Source organism: Coenobita brevimanus, chromosome 93 (assembly GCF_032717465.1).
Source record: "Coenobita brevimanus isolate Jiangsu-jjx chromosome 93, ASM3271746v2, whole genome shotgun sequence".
NCBI classification, from domain to species: Eukaryota; Metazoa; Arthropoda; class Malacostraca; order Decapoda; family Coenobitidae; genus Coenobita; species Coenobita brevimanus.
Genome location: NC_137046.1, coordinates 29,602,815 through 29,628,385, shown reverse-complemented (window position 1 = coordinate 29,628,385; position 25,571 = coordinate 29,602,815). Strand labels below are relative to the sequence as shown.

The 25,571-nt window shown below is 40.4% G+C and overlaps 1 protein-coding gene across 2 annotated transcripts in view; it reads left to right on the top strand.

Moving 5' to 3' along the window:
- Positions 1-25,571, top strand: part of LOC145412627 (methionine synthase-like) — a 419,211-nt gene that overhangs the window by 8,201 nt on the left and 385,439 nt on the right. For both annotated transcript variants that reach the window (XM_080282544.1, XM_080282543.1), the window contains exon 2: positions 21,530-21,729. In XM_080282544.1, coding sequence (XP_080138670.1) covers positions 21,530-21,729 — 200 coding nt within the window. The remainder of the gene's footprint in view (positions 1-21,529; positions 21,730-25,571) is intronic.

Here is a 25,571-nt window from a genome sequence, read left to right as displayed (position 1 = left end):
GAATGCGAAAGTGAAGATGAAAGTGAGGGCAAAAGTAAAAGTGAAGGTGGAAGGTGAAAGTGAAGTCAAAAGTGAAAGTGAAGGTGGAAGATGAGTGAGGGTGAAAGTGAAGGTGAAAGTAAAAGTGAATGTCAAAGTGAAGGGGAAAGTAAAGTCAAGTGAAAGTGAAGGTGAAGATGGAAGGGGAAAGTGAAGGTGAGGGTGAAAGTAAACATGAAGGTGAAGGGGAAAGTGAAGGTGAAAGTGAGGGTGACAGTTAAGGTGAAAGTGAAGGTGAGGGAAGTAAACGTGAATGTGAAGTAGAAAGTGAAGGGTGAAAGTGAGGATGAAAGTGAATGAAAATGAATGTGAAAGTGAAGGTGAAAATGAATGTAAAAGTGAAGATGGTGAAAGTAAAGGCCAAGGAGAAAATGAAGGTGAAAGTGAAGGTGAAAATGAATGTAAAAGTGAAGATGAAGTTAAAGTGGTGAAAGAAAAGTTGAAAGTGAAGGTGCAAGTGAAAGTGAGAGTGAAAGTGAAGGTGGAGGTGAATGTGATAGTAAAAGAAGGGAGGGGAGAAGTGAAGGTGGTGAGTGAATAATTGGAAAGGTAAATGTGAAAATGAGAAAGTAAAGTTGCAAGTGAAGGTGAAAGGGAAATTCAAAATGAGTGATAGTGAGTGTGAAGGTGAAGGTGAATGTGAAATGAGCATGGAAGAGAATATGAAAGTGAATGTGAATGTCAGAGTGAACTGAAAGTTAAAATGAATGGGAAGGTGAAGATGAAGGTGACGATGAAGACATAAATATGTGAAGTAAAATAGAAGTGCCCAGTGCTGGGAGAGAGAGAGAGAGAGAGAGAGAGAGAGAGAGAGAGAATAAATGCATGAGTGACAAGCAAGCCTCTGTGCTTAACAAAAGGAGGAGGAAGTCCAGGGGGGGGGAGTCCTGATGTCGCTTTTATCGGACTTTCTATCGGACTTTCACTTTTTTTGGACTAGCTTGGGCCCCAATTAGTCCGATATAATGAGGTTTTACTATATAGATATATATATATATATATATATATATATATATTTGTATATATATATATATATATATATTTATATATTTATGTATGTATACAGTATATACATATATATATATATATATATATATATATATATATATATATATATATAAATATTTTTTACCACAGGCCTTTTGAAATTTTTTAGTTTTTGTGAGTGGTTTTTATGTTTGTGTATGTGTGCATTTTTTTTTTTTTATTTATTTATTTTTTTTTTTAGGACATTTGCTCCCATTACTCTTAGGAAGTTTGTGTGCATTTGCATCCGCAGTGGCACTGTAGATGGATGGGTACTATCATGGTACGCCTTATTGGCAATAATCTTATCAAACTTTTTAAATAGCGCCTCAACTAGTCAGTGTACCATGATCACAATGGGGGCAATGTGTAACAGCAACCTTGAGCTGTAGTCTAACACTATCTGAGTCATGCAATGTCACTTAGTCATCGAAATGCACCTGCTTGAAAGAACGTGTGTTTAGTGCACTTTGCAAATTTTCTTCTGTCTCTATCATCTGAAATTGGTAACATTTCAGGGTGGATATCAACTTTTTGAAAAAAAAAAAAAAAAAAAAAAAAAAAAAAAACTACTGTAGTAGTAAAAAAAAAGTCTGCAGAGGCCAAATCCAGAGAGTAGGGCAGCTGGTGGATGATAGTCGTCTCGTGCCTTGCAAAAATGTCATGGACAGGGAGCAGTCAGTGGGCAGATGCGTCGCGATGGTGCAGCATCCATTTCGTCCACACCTTTGTGCCACCAGCCTCAAACACTTCAGGTTGTCCAAGTAGAACTTTTTAGTGACTGTCTGACCATGAGGAACAAACTCATGATGAATGACTCCTGTCCAATAAAAGATGATCAGCATCACTTTCACATTAGGGCAACTGGTGTGCTTTTTTTTTTGGTCTCAGTGATGATGTTCCAGGTCACCATGACAGCCTTTTTGTGTTGACATCATAGCCCTACACCCATGTAAACATTTTTTTCCCAATTTGAAAAAATTTTTCATGCAAACACATTGCCCTTCGAGATCCTTCATTATTCAGCATTCAACAAATTGTTGAGTGCATTAAACACACATTCACTCAATCTTGTGTACCTTGACGACTAAGTGACATGGCATGATGCAACTGGTGTTAGATTAAAACTCAAAGTCGCTGCTACACAGCACTCCCATCGTGATCACGCTACACCGGTTCATTGGCAAGCTATTTAAAAAGTTTGGTACCATTTTGGACAGACCTCATATATACTGTATATCTCTCATCAGCCATTTGAGTGTCCACTGCAGGACCGGCCTATCCCTACCGAAGTAGGGACAATACAGCCAATGTATCTCAACCAAGTGGCTTAGGCTGTCTAACAGAGATTGTATGTAGGGTGAGAAGTGCTTGTAAGTGTAACTGTTGTGTTGGAGTGGCTTTGGATGTGTGTGTAGTCTGTGAACCAAGTGTAATCGACCTGTGCAAGCCGACTGGGTGCAAGCATACTGTATAGGATGCGACACTGGTTCAGCCACAGCACCCCTTATGTCTGCCACTGCAGTACATGGCCAGAAGAACGCTCCTAAAGTTTATTATCCTGGCAGGGTGCGACCCTTCGTTCTTCAGTGTATGAAAACGCACACTTTACCACTGTAGATATATATATATATATATATATATATATATGTGTGTGTATATATATATATATATATATATATATATATATATATGTGTGTGTGTGTATATATATATATATATATATATATATATATATATATGTGTATATATATATATATATATATATATATATATATATATATATATATATATATGTGTATATATATACATATATATATATATATATATATATATATATATATATATATATATATATATATATAAATATATACATATATATATGTATTGTGTATGGAGGAGGGAGGTGAGAAGACAGGAAGAAATCAGTAGGATAGAAGTTGTAGAAGCAATGAAGAATGTTAAATTGGGGAAAAAGAAGTGTGTGGTAGTCATAGGGGCATCTGTCTTCTTAGTATAATAGGAAAAGTGTATAGTACGATACTTATTGACAGAGTTAGAGAAAGAACAGAGGAATTAGTTGGAGAAGAACAGGGAGGCTTTAGGAAGGGAAGAGGTTGTGTAGATCAGATATTCATTCCCAGATCTTTAGTGGAAAAGTTTCTAGAGAAGGGAAAGAAGTTGTATGCGGCTTTCATGGATTTGGAGAAAGCATATGACAGGGTGGATAGACAAGGATTGTGGAAAGTATTAAGAATATATGGAGTAGATGGGAAGTTGTTGAATGCTGTGAAGAGTATGAATGATGGTGCTAAGGCTGCAGTGCGTGTGGATGGTGAACTGAGTGAATTTTTCTCTTTGAAGGTTGGTTTGAAACAGGGATGTGTCATGTCTCCATGGTTGTTCAATCTGTACATGGATGGGGTAATAAAAGAGGTACAAGGTAGGGTAGTGGATGTTGGAGTGGCCCTGGTGAGAGAGGGTAGTGTTTGGAAACTCCCTGTACTGTTGTTTGCAGATGATACCGTGTTGTTGAGTGAAGACGAAGGGGAGCTGCAAGGCTTGGTGGATGAGTGTGGGAGAGTGTGTAAGAAACGGAATCTAAAGGTAAATGTAGAGAAGAGTAAAGTGATGGTCTTTGAGAGAGGTGAAGTCAGTGAATGTACAGCGAGTTTGGATGGTGAGGAATTGGAAAATGTGAGTACGTTTGAGTACTTGGGTAGTGTGATGAGTAAGGATGGAGATTTGGAGGGTGAAATGCTTGAAAGGGTACAGCAGGGAAGAAAGGTTGCTGGTTCCTTGAAAGCAGTGATAAGAAGCAGGGAAGTGAGCATGGAAGTGAAAAAGTTACTACATAACAGTATTGTGATACCAACTCTAATGTATGGAAGTGAAGCTTGGACGTTGCTGGAAGGACACAAGTCAAGAGTGAGAGCAGTGGAAATGAGTTATTTAAGAGGAGCCTGTGGAGTCACATGGAGAGACAGGCTGACAAATGAGAATATAAAGGAGCGTTGTGGTGTGGATGTGAATGTGATAGGAAGCGTTAGGAGGCATACATTGAGGTGGTTTGGCGTTTTGGAGAGGATGGAGGGTGAAAGACTGACGAAGAGAGTGTATGTGAGTGAGGTGGAGGGGGGAGGAGGGAGGGGGAGGCTGAGGATGAGATGGAGGGATGGGGTGGAGAGGTATATGAGAGAGGGGGGAGTGCGCTGGGAGCAGGGCAGTGAAATGGTGGGGGACAGGGCGACGTGGAGGCGATTTGTTTGTGGCCACCCCGAACGGGAGTGAGACGTCTGGCAATAGATAGATAGATGTATGTATATACTGTATATATATATATATATATTTATGTATGTATATGTATATAATATTGTGTGTATATATATATATATATATATATATATATATATATATATGTACACTGGTGTCTGTATATAAACAGGTATACCTTGATATAATATACCCCTAAATGCGATACCCTGGCTTAACCAGGGGGATAGAAATATCACTGTACCCCCACTTAACGATGACCAAACCCGGGTTAAAAGATGAGTTTTTATTTTTTACTGATTTTGATGATGTTTTAAACTAAAATTGTGTGTTTAGGTTGGTTTATTTTGTGTTTTTAGACTTAGATTAATGTGTTTTAGGTATAGGCAGGGTGAACATTGTCATTTTGGGGTACAGTTTACTGAGCTTGATTTTTTCAAAACATATTTGACGATTTTCAGATTTTATTTGTTGGGTTTTGTGAGTTATTTACAGGTGTTAGGCTTAGGTTAGCTTCTTTTACAGCTGTTAGACCATTTAGATTGGCTTTAAACTTGTTTTTGGGCTCATTTAGGTGGGTTTAGGACTTGGTTGGGGGGGGAACCCAAGGCTGAAAAACACATCCCATTACTTTACGTGTTAAATCTACCCCAGTATACGATACCCCGCCTAACGATGGGTTTTTACCTAACCAACTGCATCATTAAACCGAGATATACCCGTATACTGTATACATATGTAGATACCATAGTACCACAAAATAAAATAGTCATCTAACATTCAAGTTCATACATTACATCAAGTGCATACCAGTACTGTAAAATTTTGCATAAAACAACTGTTGAAATTATGCATTAAAATTAAAGCTGACTGAGAAAGCCTACTTCCACAGCAAATGAGAAGGTAGCTCCTCCTGTTATACACGCCTCTTCAAAGACAGGAGAGAAGGTATGACTCATCTCCCACTTTAAACCTTGATAGGTATTGACAGTGTTTTTCCCCTAGCTTGGAACTGTCAAGTAAGAGGTGCTGTACAGCCAGTGGGGTCAGACAGTTTTCACAATGAGGAGGAATTCTTCCCTCAAGGAGATGACAGTGCATCAGGAATATATGACCAATCCGTGGGCAGGCCACAACAGCTTACCAGCGACAGAGCATGTACAAGGACATGGACTAACTACTACTATCACCTCCCATAGCTTGCTTGGAACAGGAAGTGTATCCCAAGTATGCTGCGAAGAGGTATGGACAGCAACCTTAATCTCAGGGAAGTAATCCTTGTGGGAGAGAGGTCTGATAGAGGCATCAGGGGTGATTGCTGCCCATGCTGCCTCATCTGCCCATTCCTTTCCCTGTAGTCCAACATGGGATGGTACCCAGCAAATGAAACTCTGGTCATGGCGATGCAAGAGGAGGAACGTTTCTAAAAATTCCAACACCATGAGATGGGGAGAGTTGAAATGCTGAAAGGCAGATAAGGCTGCCCTGGAGTTGATAGAAGTAGTAAAACTAATTGCCTGATAGGATAAGCTGGAGGGCTATCAGAATTGCTGACAGCTTAGCAGTAAAAATTGTGGCAGAGGAGGGTATTGTGCCACTCTGGCTAAATTCAGGGGAGACATCCCCAAAACCAGCACCAGGATCAGACTTTGAGCCATAAGTACAAAGTGAGACAGACCAGCATGAAGAGTAACATGAGCTAAAAACTGACTGTGGATCACCATATCTGGTGTTGCAAATTTAGGGATTGTGACATACTGGTAAAATCTGACTTCAGGTAACACCCAGGGTGAAACAGCAGTTGTTCTGTGATCAGTTGTAACTTCCTTTGCCAGTAAGGGCGCTCTGGCCTCAAATATACGTAAATTTCTGACACATGGTCGAAAATCAGCTAAATGTTTTGAAAATATGGTTGTGGTGGTGGCAACACACACACTAAGTTTTATGGCTATATCTCGTCTATAAGCAATGTAATAATTGCAAAATAAATAAAATATTGCAACCCCCGGCAACATATAGTATGTAAATATACTTTTGTAATGCTATATAAACAAAAATTAATTACAAAAACTTGTGGTTTGCAAAGCTAATTTCTCTCCTGGATACATCTGGCAACTCCACTGAGAATGCTAAGCCATTGCATACCACAGGAAAGTTCAGTGCCAGTCTGGAGAGGGTAGATGAAGGGTATGCCACTCGTCCCCACCAATCATCCCCATACTCCCTCCCAGTTGTTGGAGTTTTTGGCATCCTTCTACCCTATATACAGTAAAAGTCCAATATTTCGGCATCCAATTCCCCGGCAAATCTGACATTTCGGCAGTTTTGAGAAATAGTCCCATTTACGAAAATCTCCGATCGTTCGGCAGATTCTCCGATTTTTTTCGTCAGTCTTGAAATTCTCCATGAGGCTCGCCAGCTAGCTACCCGCCTTTACCCGCCTTAGTGAGTGAGATAGTGAAAGTGATGGAACGAGTCTACCACTGCCATGAAGCTCAGAGGCTAGCTCTTTCTCCTATAGCATAAAGAGAGGACAAACTGTTAGACTGATTTATTTACCGGTAAATGTACACTTAAGTACCAGAAAGACCTTTCCAGTTCAATGTATATTCCTCCAGCTTGTTTCAGTATTTTTCAGACTATATTCAGTTCGGTAAATCTCGTTTTCTTACTGAAAGATTTCCTCCCTGTTAGTATCGTCACGTTCTAAAGCTGTACCTACGATTGTTTCCAGCACAATGGACGAAACTCATCGTACTCAAATGTGGACTTCGTTTCCCAACTTCCCAACTGAAGATTAGGTTAGGTTACATTATTAAGTGCAGTTAAGCTAGGTTAGGCCAGGTTTAAACACTTAGATTAGAACAGTGTCTTCTGCCATTACGTTAACGAATCAAAGAGTCATCACACCAGAACAGATAAAAACAGCGGGGAAAGATTTAACAAGAAATGTTTATTTACCAACCCAGAAATAATCAGAAAAATATAACAGACTATCAGGTTGAACTGATTTGATAAGGTGCTTTTACTGCTTACAGCAAAGCGTATGTTTACCCCCCTCAAATACTCAATGTTCGTGCGTTCAGAAATTTGTGTACTCCCGTGGCAGACCTTGAAACCATTTTTTCAAAGTTATAAAGTCAGTTTCTTTTTCTTACAGATGTGAAAAGACTCGTCTGGTACACCTGGCTTTTTCCCCTCCTCCCTAAACCCATCTTGTGATTTGTTATGATTCGTGAAAGAAAATTAGGGGGCATGTTACATTAGAATTTAAACATAAAGTTAGGGTGCATGTTACTTTAGCATTTAAACATATCGGCGAAAACATCTGGGATGAAAGGACCTCCGAGCTGTTTGGGATTGTAGAGTAGGGTCATATAAACATACCAGTGACCTTGGTTCCCTTCCCATAATTGTTCGCAGTTTTTATGGCTCTCCCTAACTTAACGTTACTGACACCGGTACAGTAAAGCATTGTTCAAGGCTAACAGCCATAAGGGGTTAATGGAATACATTATTGTTTGTATCAATACTCTCTCTTTCACACATACACGAACGAACAAAAGAATGTGCAATAAATGTACCCTTAACTGTAAGGAGCAGAAATAACTGTATGCTCTGTCGGTCCGAAATGTGTTAGGGAGCGACATCGAACAATGAATGTGGAACTGCATGCCACCTTACAAGAACACTTGAGATGAAAGTATTTTTTCTTATTAGTAAACATAATTGTTCCATTTCGTCCCCTATAATTGTGAAACTCTTAAATTTTCGTCCAAGCATACAGCGTAATAACCTTACCAATTCAATTCATATTCTCTAGTTTGTTTTTGTATTTTTCTAGTTTGTTTTCTTATTATCATAACGTTCCTTAAGCCTTACCTACGTTTGTTTCCGGCATATTGGAAGAAACTTACTCATAATTAGGGTGCATGTTACATTAGCATTTAAACATATCGGCAAAAACATCTGAGATGAAGTGGCAGGCCGCCTGACTGTTTGAGATGGTAGAGGAGGGTCGTGAAAACATACCAGTGACCGTTCCCTTCCCATAATTGTTCGCAGTTTTTTATAGCTCTCCCTAACCCAACATCCCTGACACCGGTACAGTAAAGCATTGTTCGAGGCTGACAGCTATGATGGGGTTAATGGAATGCATTATTGTTTGTATTAATTCTCTCTTTCACACATACAGTACACTTAGGAACGAACAAAAGAGTGAACAGTAAATGTAAGAGGAAGAAATAACAATGCTCTGTTGGTCCGAAATGTGTTGGGAGGCGCGATACCTAACGAAAAATGCAGAACTCAATGCTAACTTACGAGAACACATGAGATGAGTATTTTTTTTTCTGATTAGCAGACATTCTTGTTTCATTTCGTTCCCTAAAACTAGGAAACCCATTACTTTTCGTCTAAGCATACAGCCTAAAGACCTCACCAATTCACTTCATATTCCTCCAGTTTGTTTTCTGTGTTTTTCTATTTTGAGGGTAGTAAATTACCTTCTCTTGCTGAAAGATTTTCTCTTTTATCACGTTCTTTAAGCCGTACCTACGATTGCTTCAGGCATAATGGATGAAACTCATCGTACACAAAAATGGATTTAGTTTCCCAATTTCCCAACTGGAGCCCAGGTTAGGTCAGGTTAGGTTAAATTATTAAGTAGTTAAGCAAGGTTAGGCTACTTAAGGAGTAACAGTTGCCTCACCAAACTCCATCCTACCACCCTTGTGATCGAGTTAGCAAGGTTAGGCTACGTCAGGAGTAACAGTTGCCTCACCAAACTCCATCCTACCACCCTTGTGATCGAGTTGTGAGCAGGAGGTGTGGGTGGGGGCAGGGTGAGCAAGACTCTCTCTGGTTTATCCATGCCTCTCTCCCTAGAAACTGGATGCTTCCTGTTTAAACCGGAGCTATCGTACGGATAATTCTATGAATTACTATACCACTGAACCATTGGGTCAGGGCCTGGATATACCGAAAGCTGGATAATCGAGCTTCCACTGTATAGTACTGTATTCATTACAGTATTGTACAGTATCAAACAGTATACAGTACTCTCTCCAAACACATTTGTAATGATATGAGTAATGATGATAGTGTTCACCGAAACATATAAGGTACTGAGTGGGTAGGGTTTTCGATAATTCGGCAATTTTGATATTTCGGCACTTGTCTGGTCCCATAGATGCCGAAAAATCGGACTTCTACTGTATTTACACTACACTATGACCAGAGCAACGAAGAGGAAGAAGAGCAGTGGTGGACTACAATGTGGGATATGTGAAGGGACATTTGTTTGATGAACTGAAATTTCCGAGAAGCAAAATAACAATGTCCCACCAACAAGAAGGAGACAAGAGAAGAGAAAAGCTGCGGCAGAAGGTGAAGAAGAGAGAGGCGGAGGACAAGTCTTCGTACAGCGCTGGAGACTTTTAACATGTTAAATGGCTGTCCATGGGGGCAGGGGATTTAAAAATGGCCCTACTGTAAAAATTTTCTCTTTTTCATTGAGTATATCTCAGCCATTTTTTAACCAATTTGCATTTTTTTTTTTTTTTTTTTTTTTTTTTTTTTTTTCGCTGAAAGACAATTGTAAGGTGAAAAAAATGGGGAGTCAAAATAAAACAAATTTTTTAGCCCATATTTTATGTTTAATATTTTTCCTTGGAAATTTAATTTTTAACTGAGGTTTAAGGAAAATATAAAGTAAAAACTCATTGTCCTTGTCATGGGAGGGATACCAAAAAAATTTATTCCCAGAAAGTGTTACAGAAGGCCACTCTTTTCAGGGAGACTAAGCCAAAGATATTTGAAAAGTTCTTTTCAGCCATATAATATTCTGAACTTAAATAAAAATTTGCACATGATTCCTTGTTAACTATAGGATTATCAAATGGAAGGAAGTGATACTACAGAGAATAATAGTTAATTAGAAAGGGAAATGATTAGTGACTTTTTTGTCGGTAAGACTAATTCGGTTGTACCACCCAAGAGTAGAGAGATCCGGCACCCCCTTAACTAAAGGGGTGAGGAAATCGCAGATGGTCATTAACAGTGTGCTGGGCAGAACTAAAAACACAGTCATTTGTTGGGGGTCTCAGGAAGCTTCTGGACTATGTACTAGCACCATGCTATATGGGATCGGTGCTGTAGCTCCAGCCCCATTACCCCTGCATCCACAAGCAGGCTTGGGACAGGGGAAATGTGAAATGCTCCTTTAGCCAAAGAAGTCCTGCGTGATGTACAGAGTCCAGAGTGCATAACTGGGCAGGGGTAACTGAGAAGTGCACTTCACAACCATATTCCAGCTTGAATAACACCAGATCTGGATGGAGCAGGAGGAGGGTACATCTGTCAGCAGCCCATCGAGTATGAAGCAGAACCTTTAAAAAATTCAAAAGCTTCAGGTTAACAGTCTGTAAATGCTTTAAATGTGGGTTCCAAGTAAGATGGGGGACACAGGTGAGGCCTAAAATTGTCATTCCTTTATGAGGAGTAGACTGTAGCACCAGTCGAGCTGGGCAGTACTCCCAAGGTGGATGGAAAGCTGATGACAGGGAGAGCTGGAGCTCCCATTTCATCAGCCCTCAGGACTAGCTCCTGACCATCCCCCTTTGCTGAACTTTTTCAGTGTTTCAGTTATACAGAGAGTAGGCCAGCATGCTCTCCAATACAGAGTTCTCTAACTGTCAACATCAGTCTACATGCGCAGTACACACTACACTACCTTTTCAAAATTAAAGAAACATGACGCACAACAACCATGCCTTGGAGTCCCCAGGGGGGGGGGACCATAAATGCCCCCACCATCTGCCCCTCTCCCGGTGATGACTCAACATGCCTGGAACCACTGTCTGACTCACTTCTTCATTTCTGCATCATTCGTGGCCTTTCTAACTTTCTCTCTGTTGAACACCACCTCTCCTCCTCTAAACCTCACCTTCTCTTCTTAACCCCTTAACCGCGGGGCGTCACTTTCGTGGCGCTTGGGAGCAAGGGATCATACTGCGGGGCGTCGCTTTTGTGATTCTGTGTTATTTTGAATTCACCCGGGCTTCCAAGTGGGGGCTTGTATCATCTATCAGTACTGCCAATGTCCAACACTAGTCAGCACTCCTAATCTCATCTGTACTCCCATCCATTGTTGACAATTTAGCCATTTCTCCCCGTTCTTGACTCCCCTCCCTACCCCCCCTCCATTACCCTATCCTCTCGCCTGCCCGGCCATGCTGCGCTAAGTAAATCTTCCCTGGAATTTTTCACTGATTTCATCCATTGAAATAAGCCCTATGTCGTATTCTTATACCAAATAATATATACAAGAAAGAAATCAGGTAAGTGAGAGTGCCATACACCTGGAATTGGCTAATTATCACCTGACAACACCTCACGTGCACTCGTTCGCTAATTTTCGCTGTTTTTTTCCCCTTGAAATATGCCGTATAATCTATTTTCATAATAAATATACATGTAAGGAGGGAAGGGAGAAGCCTAAGTGATATTTACATTCACCTGGAACTACCTAATTTATAATGTATTGTCTAGATTTCCTGCCAATCATATCAGTGCTACACAAAGCTGTTTCAAGATTTAACATTGGTAGCTCTGATTATATATCTCCTAAGTAGGCCTCTAATCTATTTCCGTAATAAATATACATGTAAGGAGGGAAGGGAGAAGCCTATGTGATATTTACATTCACCTGGAACTACCAAATTTATAATGTATTGTCTAGATTTCCTGCCAATCATATCAGTGCTAGACTTAGCTGTTTCAAGAAGTAATATTGGTAACTCTGAATAACCCCTAAAAAGGCCTCTAGGCTGGCTGCCCCTGCGTTATCAGTGTACTCTCATCTTCCGAAGTGAGAGGACGTATGTTTCATCTTGCTGACGTCAAGGCCTTTTTTTCACCCCCATGCAAATGGCTCTGTGACCTTTACCCCCTACTAAACCTCGTGTGGAAAGAGGTAAAAGGCTGACAATTGATAAAAGAGTGACTACGATCTTTCTATTGAGTAAAACAGTGCAAGTGGAATTGTAAATAATGTGTAAATAATGTGTAAACAGCAAGTGAAAGTAATGAATGTAAATATACATGAACAATGGAAAATAGTTTTATAAGTTATTTCAAGTGACAGTGCACAGCACAGTGTAAATAAAATAGAAATGTAAATAACGTAAATAAAATAGAGAACGTAAATAGAAATGTAAATGAGTAGTATTATAAGAATACGAGTATATACCCTAGGAGTAATGAAAGTGAAAGTTTCACTCTAGCATGTCTGAATGCTATGAGTTATGAGAGTGAAGATGAAAGTGACATTCACTCTCAATGCCAGTATACAGGACGAGAAAGTGAATGCTACGTATTTTACTGGAAGAAATTGAATCCCTACAGTGACAATAAACTAATACTACTGAAGGAAACTTATGGATAAAGACTGTAGATATATATAAGTGTTATATAGTAATAGAAATATAAAGTGTGAGGGGTTTTATGAATAATAAATGACAGACTACCAAGAGCGAACTAGTGCCAGTGCGACGATCAGACGCGCTCGTAATTTCCATTGCTTTCACAGTGGGTTTTTTTTTGAGTATGGATCCCAAACTACTTGAAAATTGTAGAATAGTGTTTGTATCTGGCTGTGGTAATCATATTACGGGTTGTCGGGAAGTGTAAAGTGGAGACTTCGTTACCCTACTTCGGAGGTCTCCACAAGTCCTACGGTAACCGACGAAGGCTCAACAATCATTCCAGGAGAAAGCTGAAGGTATGTGCCATAAGCATATGTAATTTTATTATTCTAGGACTAATAACTGATTTTTGGCAAATATTTTTTGAGAGTCTGTCGGAGCCCAAATAACCCCGCGGCACACGCAAGTCATTGGTAAACAAGCCCGCGGTGTAGGGGTTAACAGGCACTCAGCTGTCTGAGGCAACTGACAGCAAACCCTTTTCTGTTACCTCCTACTTTCTCTATACTCATTTCAAAGCCAAAGGTGGCTGTTGTGTATACACAACGACCTTTGTTGCTCTCGTGTTCCTGAACTTGATTCATCTGAATTCTTTACTCTCTGGCTTTGGCTTTCCTGTCATTCTGTGACTAAATATATCCGTGCTGTTTACTTATCTCCTAATTCTACTATCAAAAATTCTTTGACTATCTGACTTCTACGATGGAACACATTCTATCCATTTGTTCATTCTCTGAAATCTCCATTCTGGAAAATTTCAGTGTTCACCACCACCTTTGGCTTTGCTCTCCTTTCACTGATCCACCTGGTGAACAAGCCTACATCTTTTCTATCCTTAACGACCTACAGCAGCTTGTACAGCACCCTACCCGTATCCCTGACCGCCTTGAAGAGAACTCCAACATAATTGACCTCTTCCTTACAATTATCCTTCTGCTTACACCGTTAATCTTTTCTCTCCGTTGGGCTTCTCTGATCATAACCTTATTACCTTAACCTGTCTTATCGCTCTGGTACGGCCTATGGACCCTCCAAAGAAATGTTGTCTGTGGCACTTTGGAGCTACAGATTGGGAGGTCCTCAGGCAGTACTAATTTGATTTTCCCTGGAATGATTATTGCTTCCATGGTGGAGAGCCATCTGAGTGTGCCTTGCACATTACGTAAGTTATTCTCTTGGGCATGGAAGCATACTGTACATTCCTTTCTTGTGTCCTTTGACTAATGCAAGAAAGCCTTGGTTTAATCACGCTTGTTCTAATGCTGGCTGCAACAAGGAGAGGGCCTATAAAAGGTACCGGAGCCAACCCACCCCTGAATCACATCTTTTTTTATGTTTCTGCTTAGAATCATGCTAAGTCTGTTCACTCTGCTAAAAATAATTTCATGTGTACTAGATGCGGTCAACTCTCCAGCTTGAATTCTTCCCGCTCCTTCTGGCACCTTGCCAAAAACCTTTCTAACAACTTTATCTCATCATCCTTCCCTCCTCTTTTCTACTCTGATGGCTCTGTAGCTATTTCTTCTACTGATAAAGCAGATCTCTTCACTCAGACATTCCCCTCCAATTCCACCCTAGACAATTCTGGTGCTGTTATTCCATCTCTTCCCTCTTGCCAAAAACCTTTCTAACAACTTTACCTCATCAAAAACCTTTCTAACAACTTTACCTCGTCATCTTTCCATCCTCTTTTCTACTCTGATGGCACTGTAGCTATTTCTTCTACTGATAAAGCAGATCTCTTCACTCAGACATTTTCCTCCACTTCCACCTTAGACAATTCTGGCGCTGTTCCTCCATCACTTCCCCTCTCTGACTTCCTCATGGCTGACATTAAAATTTCTTCAGCTGATGTATTTTCTGCCATCACCAACCCTGAAACTATCGTCCAATTGCTTTAACATCCTGTGTCTCAAAAGTTTTCGAGTTTGTTCTTAATAGAAAGATTTAAAAGCATCTTTCCTATAGCAACCTTCTTTCTGATCATCAGTATGGGTTCCATCAGGGATGCTTCACTGGCGATCTTCTCACCTACTTTTCAGACTCCTGGTCATCCTCCTTTCGGGACTTTGGCGAAAGCTTTGCCATTGCACTTGACATCTCAAAGGCCTTTGATCGTGACTGGCATAAATCTTTAATTTCCGAACTGCCCTCATACGGTTTCTATCCTTCTGTCTGTGCCTTTCTTGTTCTATAGCTGTTGTTGTAGACAGCTATTGTTCTTCTCCTAGTTCTGTCAACAGTGGTGTTCCTCAGGGCTCTGTCCTATCACCAACTCTCTTTTATTCATCAATGATCCTCTAAGCTCTACATCTAACTCTATCCACTCGTACGCTAATGATTCCACCCTTCACCTTTCCATTCGCCTCCCACAGCGTCCATCTCAGCAGTTACTTCAACAAGCAAGGGATAAGGCTATGGCATGCCTAATGTCTGACTTGGCTCGTATCTCTGACTGAGGTAAAAATAATCTTGTTTTTAATGGACCAGAGACTCAGTTTTTACACTTATCAACCCGTCAAAATCTTCCACATGAGTACCCACTAATGTTTAATAGCATCCAGCTCAGTCCTGCATCATCCTTGGACATGCTTGGGGTTTCATTCACTCGGGACTTATCTTGGAGAGATCATATTGCACTCTTGTAAAATCTGCTTCCAAGAGATTAGGTGTGCTAAGCCAACTCTGTGCCTTCTTTACCCCTGCAGAGTTGTTGACTTTATACATGGGTTTTATTCGCCCCTGTTTAGAGTACAACTCTCATGTGTGGGGAGGCTTCCCACATACAACTCTTCTTAACCCCTACACCGCGGGCATGTTTACCGATGTTTTGCGTGTGCCGCGGGGTTATTCGGGCTCCGACAGACTCCCAAAAAATATTTGCCAAAAATCAGTTATTAGTCCTAGAATATTAAAATTATATATGCTTATGGCACAAACCTTCAGCTTTCTCCTGGAATGTTTGTTGAGCCTTCGTCAGTTACCGTAGGACTTGTGGAGACCTCTGAAGTTGGGTAACGAAGTCTCCACTTTACACTTCCCGACAACCCGTAATATGATTACCACAGCCAGATATTAACACTATAAACACTACTCTATGATTTTCGAGTAGTTTGGGATCCATACTCCAGAAAAAAAAACCCACTGTGAAAGCAATGAAAATTATGAGCGCATCTGACCGCCGCACTTGCGCTAGTTCGCTCTTGGTACTCTGTCATTTATTATTCATAAAACCCCTCACACTTTATATTTCTATTACTATATAACACTTATATATATCAACAGTCTTTATTCATAAGTTTCCTTCAGTAGTATTAGTTTATTGTCACTGTAGGGATTCAATTTCTTTCAGTAAAATACGTAGCATTCACTTTCTCGTCCTGTATACTGGCATTGAGAGTGAATGTCACTTTCATCTTCACTCTTATGACTCATAGTATTCAGACATGCTATAGTGAAACTTTCACTTTCATTACTCCTAGGGTATATACTCGTATTCTTATAATACTACTCATTTACATTTCTATTTACGTTCTCTATTTTATTTACGTTATTTACATTTCTATTTTATTTACACTGTCTTATGCACTGTCACTTGAAGTAACTTATGAAACTATTTTCCATTGTTCACGTATATTTACATTCATTACTTTCGCTTGCTGTTTACACATTATTTACACATTATTTACAATTCCACTTGCACTGTTTTACTCAATAGAAAGATCGTAGTCACTCTTTTATCAATTGTCAGCCCTTTTCCTCTTTCCACACGAGGTTTAGTAGGGGGTAAAGGTCACAGGGCCCTTTGCATGGGGGTGAAAAAAGGCCCTGAAGTCAGCAAGAGGATGAGCCGTACCTCCTCTTCGGAAGATGAGAGAGAACTATAAAGGAGGGCCGGCCCGGGTTGAGGCCTACTTAGGGGTTATTCAGTACTACCAATGTAGCTCTTGAAACAGCTATGTATTTCACTGAAATGATTGGCAGGAAATCTAGACAATACATTATAAATTAGGTAGTTCAAGGTGAATGTAAATATCACTTAGGCTTCTCCCTTCCCTCCTTACATGTATATTTATTACGAAAATAGATTATACGGCATATTTCAAGGGGAAAAAAACAGCGAAAATTAGCGAACGAGTGCACGTGAGGCGTTGTCAGGTGATAATTAGCCAATTCCAGGTGTATGGCACTCTCACTTACCTTATTTCTTTCTTGTATATATTATTTGGTATAAGAATAGGACATAGGGCTTATTTCAATGGATGAAATCAGTGAAAAATTCCAGGGAAGATTTACTTAGCGTAGCACGGCCGGGCAGGCGAGCGGATAGGGTAATGGAGGGGGGGTAGGGAGGGGAGTCAAGAACGGGGAGAAATGGCTAAATTGTCAACAATGGATGGGAGTACAGATGAGATTAGGAGTGCTGACTAGTGTTGGACATTGGCAGTACTGATAGATGATACAAGCCCCCACTTGGAAGCCCGGGTGAATTCAAAATAACACAGAATCACAAAAGCGATGCCCCGCAGTATGATCCCTTGCTCCCAAGCGTCACGAAAGTGACCCCCCGCGGTTAAGGGGTTAATAGGGTGGAGTGAAAGGATTTTTGTCTCATCAGCTCTCCTCCTCTTACTGGCTCCCTTCAACCTTTTTCTCTTTGCCTCACTGTTGCCTCTTTATATCTTTTCTATCGCAACTTTAATGGTCACTGCTCCTCTGAACTGTCTGCTTGCATTCCTCCATCTCTATGACAGGTGCGTAGCACCCGTCTAGTAACAAACTCTCATCCCTTTTCTGTCCAACTCTCTAATGCAAGAGTTAACCGTTACTTCCAGCCCTTCATTTATGCAACAGGTAAACTCTGGAACTGTCTTCCTCTGTCTGTATTTCCTACTTCCTTTGATCTCCAGTCTTTCAAATGCAGTGTGTCCAGGCATCTCAAAATGACTGGATCTTGAATTTGGCTCTCTTTTGTATTGTTTTTATTTTTTTTATGGAAGGAACTTTTTTCGTGGGCTCAGCCTTTGGTTCCTTCTTCCTTGCATAAAAAAAAAGAAGCAATCCTTTGGCCATTTAAAAACAGACTCATGTCAGGATGCATCCAGTGTCATTTGATAAAAGTGCATTACAGTGGTCTTAGATGAGGAGAATCTAAAGCCCTGCTTCAGAGCCCAACCTGTTGCAAGTTGCAGTCAGCGCTCTGCCACCAAAAAGCCCAAGAGGTGCCCAGAGGTTTTTCTATCATGTAGACACTGTTTGGGGCATAGGTTGATCTCCAACCATTAAATGTTCTCAACTGACTGTAGCCAAGCTTTATGCTTGTGTGCCCAGAAATGGGTAATATTGGATTTTTTTTTTTTTTTTCCCCTGTAGCCTACATTTGTAATAATGATTTTGTGGCATGTTATCAGGCTTGGTACCACACTTTACCCTCATTGTAATAACTCATTGGGTTGTTGGTACCCATGCATGTACTGCCAGGTAATAGATAGATCGTTAAATCTGATTATAGTGCACTTCACTTAAGTGTTAGTTAAAAATAGTGTACCTAGTAGCTGACTTGAAAGTAACACCTGATTAAAGGTTATGACAGGTGACCATAATTTAATGCTGATCTGGGCTAACCTTGCATAATCTTTCGTGATCAGATATCAGCACCCATCCATCATAGTCTGAGGGTGACTTATCCAGGGTTATCAGAAATTTGCCCTATTTATCTTATGAGTATGTTGTTCTGAGGTACAGTACTGAATATGAATCCAAACTAATGAGCTTCTATATTGTATGTGTTGTATGAATATACTGTACATACATAAAATATCATACAAATAGCAACAAATACATTCTGTTTGGAAGTCACGTATTGTACTGTGGGTCACAAAAGTATCGGTCCACAGAGGGTTCAATGCCTGCCGAAGACATTTGATCATCTGCTGATGGTTACCGTCTCCTTGTTTATGAGTAATGTCTGTTTATATAGACAAAACATTTGTTATATGTTTGCAAGAGGATATTGCTAATTGGCGATATATGACACCTCCCTACATCAGGGCTTCCAGCGTATGGTAGATCAGACGCTAATGTTTCAGTGCTATTCGTTCTGTGGTCAAAAATGTTTCACGCATATTGTGCACTGATACATTTGTAACCCATAGTACATCCTGACTGCACAGGAACAGAAGTGGTTCACTGCCAGCTGACTAACAGCAAACAGGCATGCTGCTAGTGAAATAATATCAGCTGGTAACTGTTATGTGGTAGATGGGGGCACTCAACATCCACTCACTTGATGTAGTGCTGCTCTCAGGTGTCTGCCCTTTCCTCTCCTCCATCCTTCTCTCCTTCCATCCTCTTCTGTCTTTCCTTCATTCTTTCCTCGTCCTTCTGCCTACGAGTGACATTACACGCCCTCTTCTGTTTTTCTTTCCTTCATTCTTTCCTCTTCTTTCTGCCTGTGGGTGACTCTACATTGAGTGACAAGCCAAATGGTTTCTTGTACACCAGGAAACTAGTTACTACTCTGGGTGGTAACCATATAACCAAATTATGGTGCCTATTGGTTTAGTGGGTAATTAAGGTGCTCCAATTGGATTGAGCCGGTGAAGGTATATATCCAAGAGGTGGTTGGGGTTTTTTGCTCACTTAATGCTACTCAGGGATGAATGAGTCTGGTCACTTTCATCTCAAATGTCAGGACCAATCTGTGTTATCCCGGTGCTCCTACGCTCCTCGTGGGGAAATGTAGGATTGAATGATGGAATGGAATGGAAACATTTCCCGTAATAAAAACTGCTAGCCTGAAATATGAAAGGTGTAAACATTGGCAAGGAAAATATAATGAGACATCAGTGGCATAAATACACAACAAGAGAAAGATCTGTACCGTATAATCATAATAAGGACAATGCCTCGTGGCCCAGTCAAGCCAGTGATATGCCCTGAGTTGAGGCAGGTTCTGTTATTTGGCTGATCATCCATATGTAAGACTCACTGTCTTAAGTACTTAGTCAAGCACCTGCTCAGTGAGTGGACATCATGACTTTGGAGAAATGCACCATGTCTAATGAGACTTTGGAGGAATGCACCATGTCTAATGAGCCATTATAACCGGTGAAAAGAGCAGTGCACTCTTTCCTTGGCTCTCTTAAGAGTGAGCTGTCCTTTAAGTCATCATTTCTAATGCTTGTGTCTTGTTGAAAGTGGCTTGAAACCTCTTTCCCATGAGTGCCTCCAAATAAGTGTGTGTATTAAAATTAGGTACAGTATTAATTTTTTAAAGCTAAAGGGTAACATACCCATTAGAGTGGAGTTAATCAACAATAACATCACTACGGCACAGGTGAACTATTTAAATATCTTATACTGTGGATTGGTGGGCCTACAGAGGTGTGTCCTCCTCCCCCACAGTGGTTGATGGTGGATATTAGTGGGTCTTTTGGAAGAACAGTGAAAATGGTTTTGATTGTACAGTGGGGCACCAATTTTCGCGCCTAATTGGGTCCAAAAATAATGCGCGAAAGTGGAATTAGCGAAAGTTGGGGCATTGTCTTTATGGCAAAAAGGCTAATTGGTTCCCGGTTATCCTAAAGTAACATCAGATTTTCATTTTCACTTGCAATACAGTACACAAATCACTATTGTACATTGCATTGTGAGATACAAACAATAAAAACTGTACAGTACACATCATATGAGGAGAAACATACCACAGAGACCAGGTTGAGGTGTTTAATGGATGTTGGGGGTAAGTATCCGAGGCGCGTGGCGGGCTTATTTAGCCACGCCAGACATATTGGCGCCACCTCTTGCTGCCTCGCTACCACCATGCTGTTTCCTCATACTACGCACTGTCGATTCTGGGATGTTAAATATACGGCAGATTTCACTGTTTTTGCGCCCTTGTCCATGTGCTCAACTATCTTCCTTTTCATTTCATTATTATACTGCCGTTTCTTCTCTCCAACACGATACTCTCTTTTAGCCTTGGCCTTTCCTCCCAACTTTGAATGTCCCGGCCACTTTTTATCACCACCACTGCCTCCCGGCCCTCCCCCCACACCACCAGGCTCTCCCCCCACACCACCAGGCCCTTTCCCCACACTACCAGGTATAGTAGAGGCCATTGAACCGTGAGAATCCAACACAATGGAGCTAGCACGCTCGTACACAATGGCAGGAATGGGTGGACAAAGTGTTGACATGACGTCATTCAAGATGGCGGTGGGTTGCGGGCGGGCGGTGCAGGAAATTCAAAGTTCAAAATATTGTCCCAAACTCAAAATTTGCGCGCGAAAATCAATTTTTTTCAAGCGAAAGTGGAAGTTAGGGAATATTTGGTGCATGCCGCGAAAGTGGATTCCACGAATCCTGCTGTAGCGAAAGTTGGTGCACTACTGTACAGTAATTCAGATCCCTAAATTATTCCCAGTAACAGCAGGCATTAAATATACTGTACATTGGTGCAAACCATTGTTACTCATTGATCCACTTGTCCACAATCTTCTCAATTACAGTAGGGTACATACAGCATCCATAAAACGTCCACTCTGTTTTATGTAGACCCCTGAAATACTTTACTGCTCTACATATGACACTTGTCTGTGTTTCTCTTGTTTAAATATTAGTTTGTCCATTACTTAATATCAATAGATGAAGAATTTAATATGTGATATATTCTAAGGATTCACTTTAAGTGTAACTTGCAGCCCGGAGTGAGGAGATCCGTCATGCCTTGGAGGAGAGGATATTAGTGATTGATGGAGCAATGGGCACTATGATACAACAACACCACTTGGAAGAAGAGGATTATCGAGGGGAGGAGTTCAGAGATCATGATATCAACCTTAAAGGCAACAATGACCTCCTCTCTCTTACCAAACCACAGATCATTCTTGAAATACATAAGGTTGGTTCGCTAAAGATCTTTTCTTTTAGTAACACTGTTTATTGGATGGGTTGAGTTTTCCTCTCCCCCCCCCCCCTTTTTTTTTTTTTTTTTTTTTTTTTTTTTTAATGGCTTCCAGAGGTGGGCAGTACTGCCGGTACAAGTACTGGCGGTGTCTTTTTAGTATCACTATCAGTACCGACTGTACTTTCTTGGTTGGCACCGCTAATGGTTCCGCTGGTGCTTTTTTAGCCATTTCGTTAGCGGTAGTGATAATCAGGACTTTGATGAGAGTGAGCAGCTTTTAGAAAAGTGTCTGGCAGTGACAGTGAACTCTGCTGAATGCCACCCATGATCAATGAATTGCAGAACAACATCACATGCCCAGACCAGTTGAAACATGTTGTGTGTGTGTGTGTGTGTGTGTGTGTTTGCATCCACTTGTAGATATGTGTGTATGTGTGAGTTTGTGTGTGTGTGTGTGTGTGTGTGTGTATTTACCTAGTTGTGATATACAGGAAATGAGCTACGCTCGTGGGGTCCTGTCTGTTTTTCTTAAGTCAGATTTTGCTTTGAACTTGTTTAATTTTTTAGACTGGACGATCTCTTTGTCCGGGCGGTTCCACAGGTCTATGCATCTGTACGGAAAGCTGTATTTCTTGATATACTTCAAGCAACTTGGCTTTTTCAGTTTCATTCTGTGTCCTCTTGTTGCCCTCCCATCTCATACAAACATATCATTTTTATCAATTTTATCTTGTCCCATCATGGCCGTATGTGTGTGTGTTCTTACCTAATTGTATCTTTACAGGAATGAGTCAAGTTCGTACTGTTCTGTGTCTTAAACCATATTTATCGTACGTATCCTTAAATTTGTGAATTGTTTTGGCACACACTATTTCATTCGGTGGTGCATTCCTTTGATCAATTGCTCTGTTTGGGAAACTGACTTTCCCTACGTCTTTATCACCTCTCTTCTTATGCAGTTTTTTGCAGTGTCCTCTTGCTGATGCTTCTCCATATGTTAAGTAATCATTTATGTCTATTTTCTCCTTCCCTGATATGCACTTATATAGCATTATCATGTCACCTCTTTTCCTTCACTCCTGTAGTGTTGGTAGATTCAGTTTATTTAGTCTTTTTTCGTAGCTTAGGTCCCTTAAGCTTGGTATCCATCTTGTAGCGGCCCTTTGAACTTTTTCAATCTTGTCTATGTGCTTTTTGAGATGAGGACTGATGCATATTCCAGGGTTAGTCTAATGAATGATGTTATTATCCTTCTTAGCATGTCTTCATTTATATATGTGAATGCTATTCTCATATTTGCAAGCAGTGTATACATGTTCCGTACCTTCTCGCTGATGTGGTCAGCCAGAGATAGTCTGTTATTGATGATCACTCCTAGGTCTTTCTCTCTTTCTGATGTGTATAGGGTTTTATTTCCTAACTTTTAATCCCAATCAGGTCTTTTTCCACTTTTACCAAACTTGATTACATGACACTTGTCCACATTGAATTCCATTTGCCATGAACTACTCCATTCATGAAGTTTATTTAATTCTTCTTGTAGCTCTTTACAAGAGTCTGTGTTAGTAATTCTCCTTTGTATTTTTGCATCATCTGCAAACATATTCAGATAGCTCTCATTTCCAGTGTTACTGTTTATATCATTTATATACACTAAAAACATGATTGGTGCCAGCACTGAACCCTGTGGTACTCCACTAGTCACTTCTTTCCATGATGAGAAGTTTCCTCTTAGTACTGTTCTCATTTCTCTTTTTATGAGAAAGTCTTGCATCCAACAAAACAGTTTGCCTCGAGTTCCTCCTTGATGGTACAGTTTCCATAAAAGTCTTTGGTGTGGTACTGTGTCAAAAGCTTTCTTGAAATCTAAAGAGATACTGTCCACCCATCCTTCCCTTTCCTGTATTGTGTTTGTTACTCTGTCATAGTAACTCAACAGATTAGTAACACATGATTTTCCTTTTCTGAAACCAAACTGTCTTTCTGTTATCATACTGTGTTCTTCTAGATGATTTACCCAAGCTTTTCTTATAAGCTTTTCAAATACCTTACTTACAACACTGGTCAGTGATACTGGTTGGTAGTTGAGTGGATTTTGTCTATTTCCTTTCTTGAATAAGGGGACAATATTTGCTTTTTTCCAAATATCAGGTAGTTTACCTTGACTCAAGAATTTCTTGAAAATTAAAAATAATGGTTTACTTAACTCCTTTGCACATTCTCGTAGTACCCAACATGAAATTTCATCAGGACCATTTGCTTTTCCTCTGTCTAATCTACTTAACTCCTCCTGTATTACTTTTTCTGCTATTTTTATATCTGGTAGTATGTGTGGACATGCGTGTTCCACATAGTCCCTCTCAAAATTTTTTTCTTCTGTAAAAACTAATTGGAAATTCTTATTTAGTGCTTCACAAATATCTTTCTCTTGTGTATAAGTGATTCCCTCGTCCGTAATTGATTGTATTATATCTTTAACTTTGGTTTTGCTTCTGATATAGCTGTAAAACAGCTTTGGTTGATCACTACTTTTATTTATTATATCCTCCTCAAACTGTTTTTGGGCTTCCCTCCTTATTCTTGTATAATCGTTTCTTGCCTGTTTGTAATTATTATACGCCCTTTCACTATTATGTCTTCTGTATCTGTTCCACAACAAATCTCTTCTTTCTTTTGATTTTTTACATTCTGTATTGAACCATTTCTGTATTTTCTTATCTGCTTTTTTTTTTTTTTTTTGCGAGGAAGAAGGAACCAAAGGCCATGAGCCCGCAGTAACAGTTCCCTGCAAGAGAAAAACAAAATACAATAGAGAGCCAAATTCAAGATCCGATCATATTGAGATGCCTGGACACACTGCGTTTGAAAGACTGGAGATCATAGGCAGCAGGAAATACAGACAGAGGGAGACAGTTCCAGAGCTGACCTGTTGCATAAATGAAAGACTGGGAGTAACGGTTAACTCTTGCATTAGAGAGTTGGACAGAAAAGGGATGAGAGTTTGCTGCCAGAAGGGTGCTACGCACTTGTCGTAGAGGTGGAGGAATGCAAGCAGACAGTTCAGAGGAGCAGTGACCATTAAAGTAGCGATAGAAAAGAGATAAAGATGCAACAGTGCGACGAAGAGACAGAGGTTGAAGGGAGTCAGTAAGAGGAGGAGAGTTAATGAGACGAAAAGCCTTTGACTCCACCCTATTGAGAAGAGCTGTATGTGGGGAGCCTCCCCACACATGAGAGTTGTACTCCACACAGGGGCGGATAAAACCCCTGTATAGAGTCAACAATTGTGCAGGGGTAAAGAAAGAGCGGAGTCAGCTTAGCACACCCAATCTCTTGGAAGCAGATTTTACGAGAGATGTAATATGATCTTTCCAAGATAATTCCCGAGTAAATGAAACCCCAAGCATGTTCAAGGATGATGCAGGATTAAGCTGAATATTATTAACCCCTTAACCGCGGGGCGTCACTTTCGTGATGCTTGGGAGCAAGGGATCATACTGCGGGGCATCGCTTTTGTGATTCTGTGTTATTTTGAATTCACCCGGGCTTCCAAGTGGGGGCATGTATCATCTATCAGTACTGCCAATGTCCAACACTAGTCAGCACTCCTAATCTCATCTGTACTCCCATCCATTGTTGACAATTTAGCCATTTCTCCCCGTTCTTGACTCCCCTCCCTACCCCCCTTCCATTACCCTATCCTCTCGCCTGCCCGGCCGTGCTACGCTAAGTAAATCTTCCCTGGAATTTTTCACTGATTTCATCCATTGAAATAAGCCCTATGTCCTATTCTTATACCGAATAATATATACAAGAAAGAAATCAGGTAAGTGAGA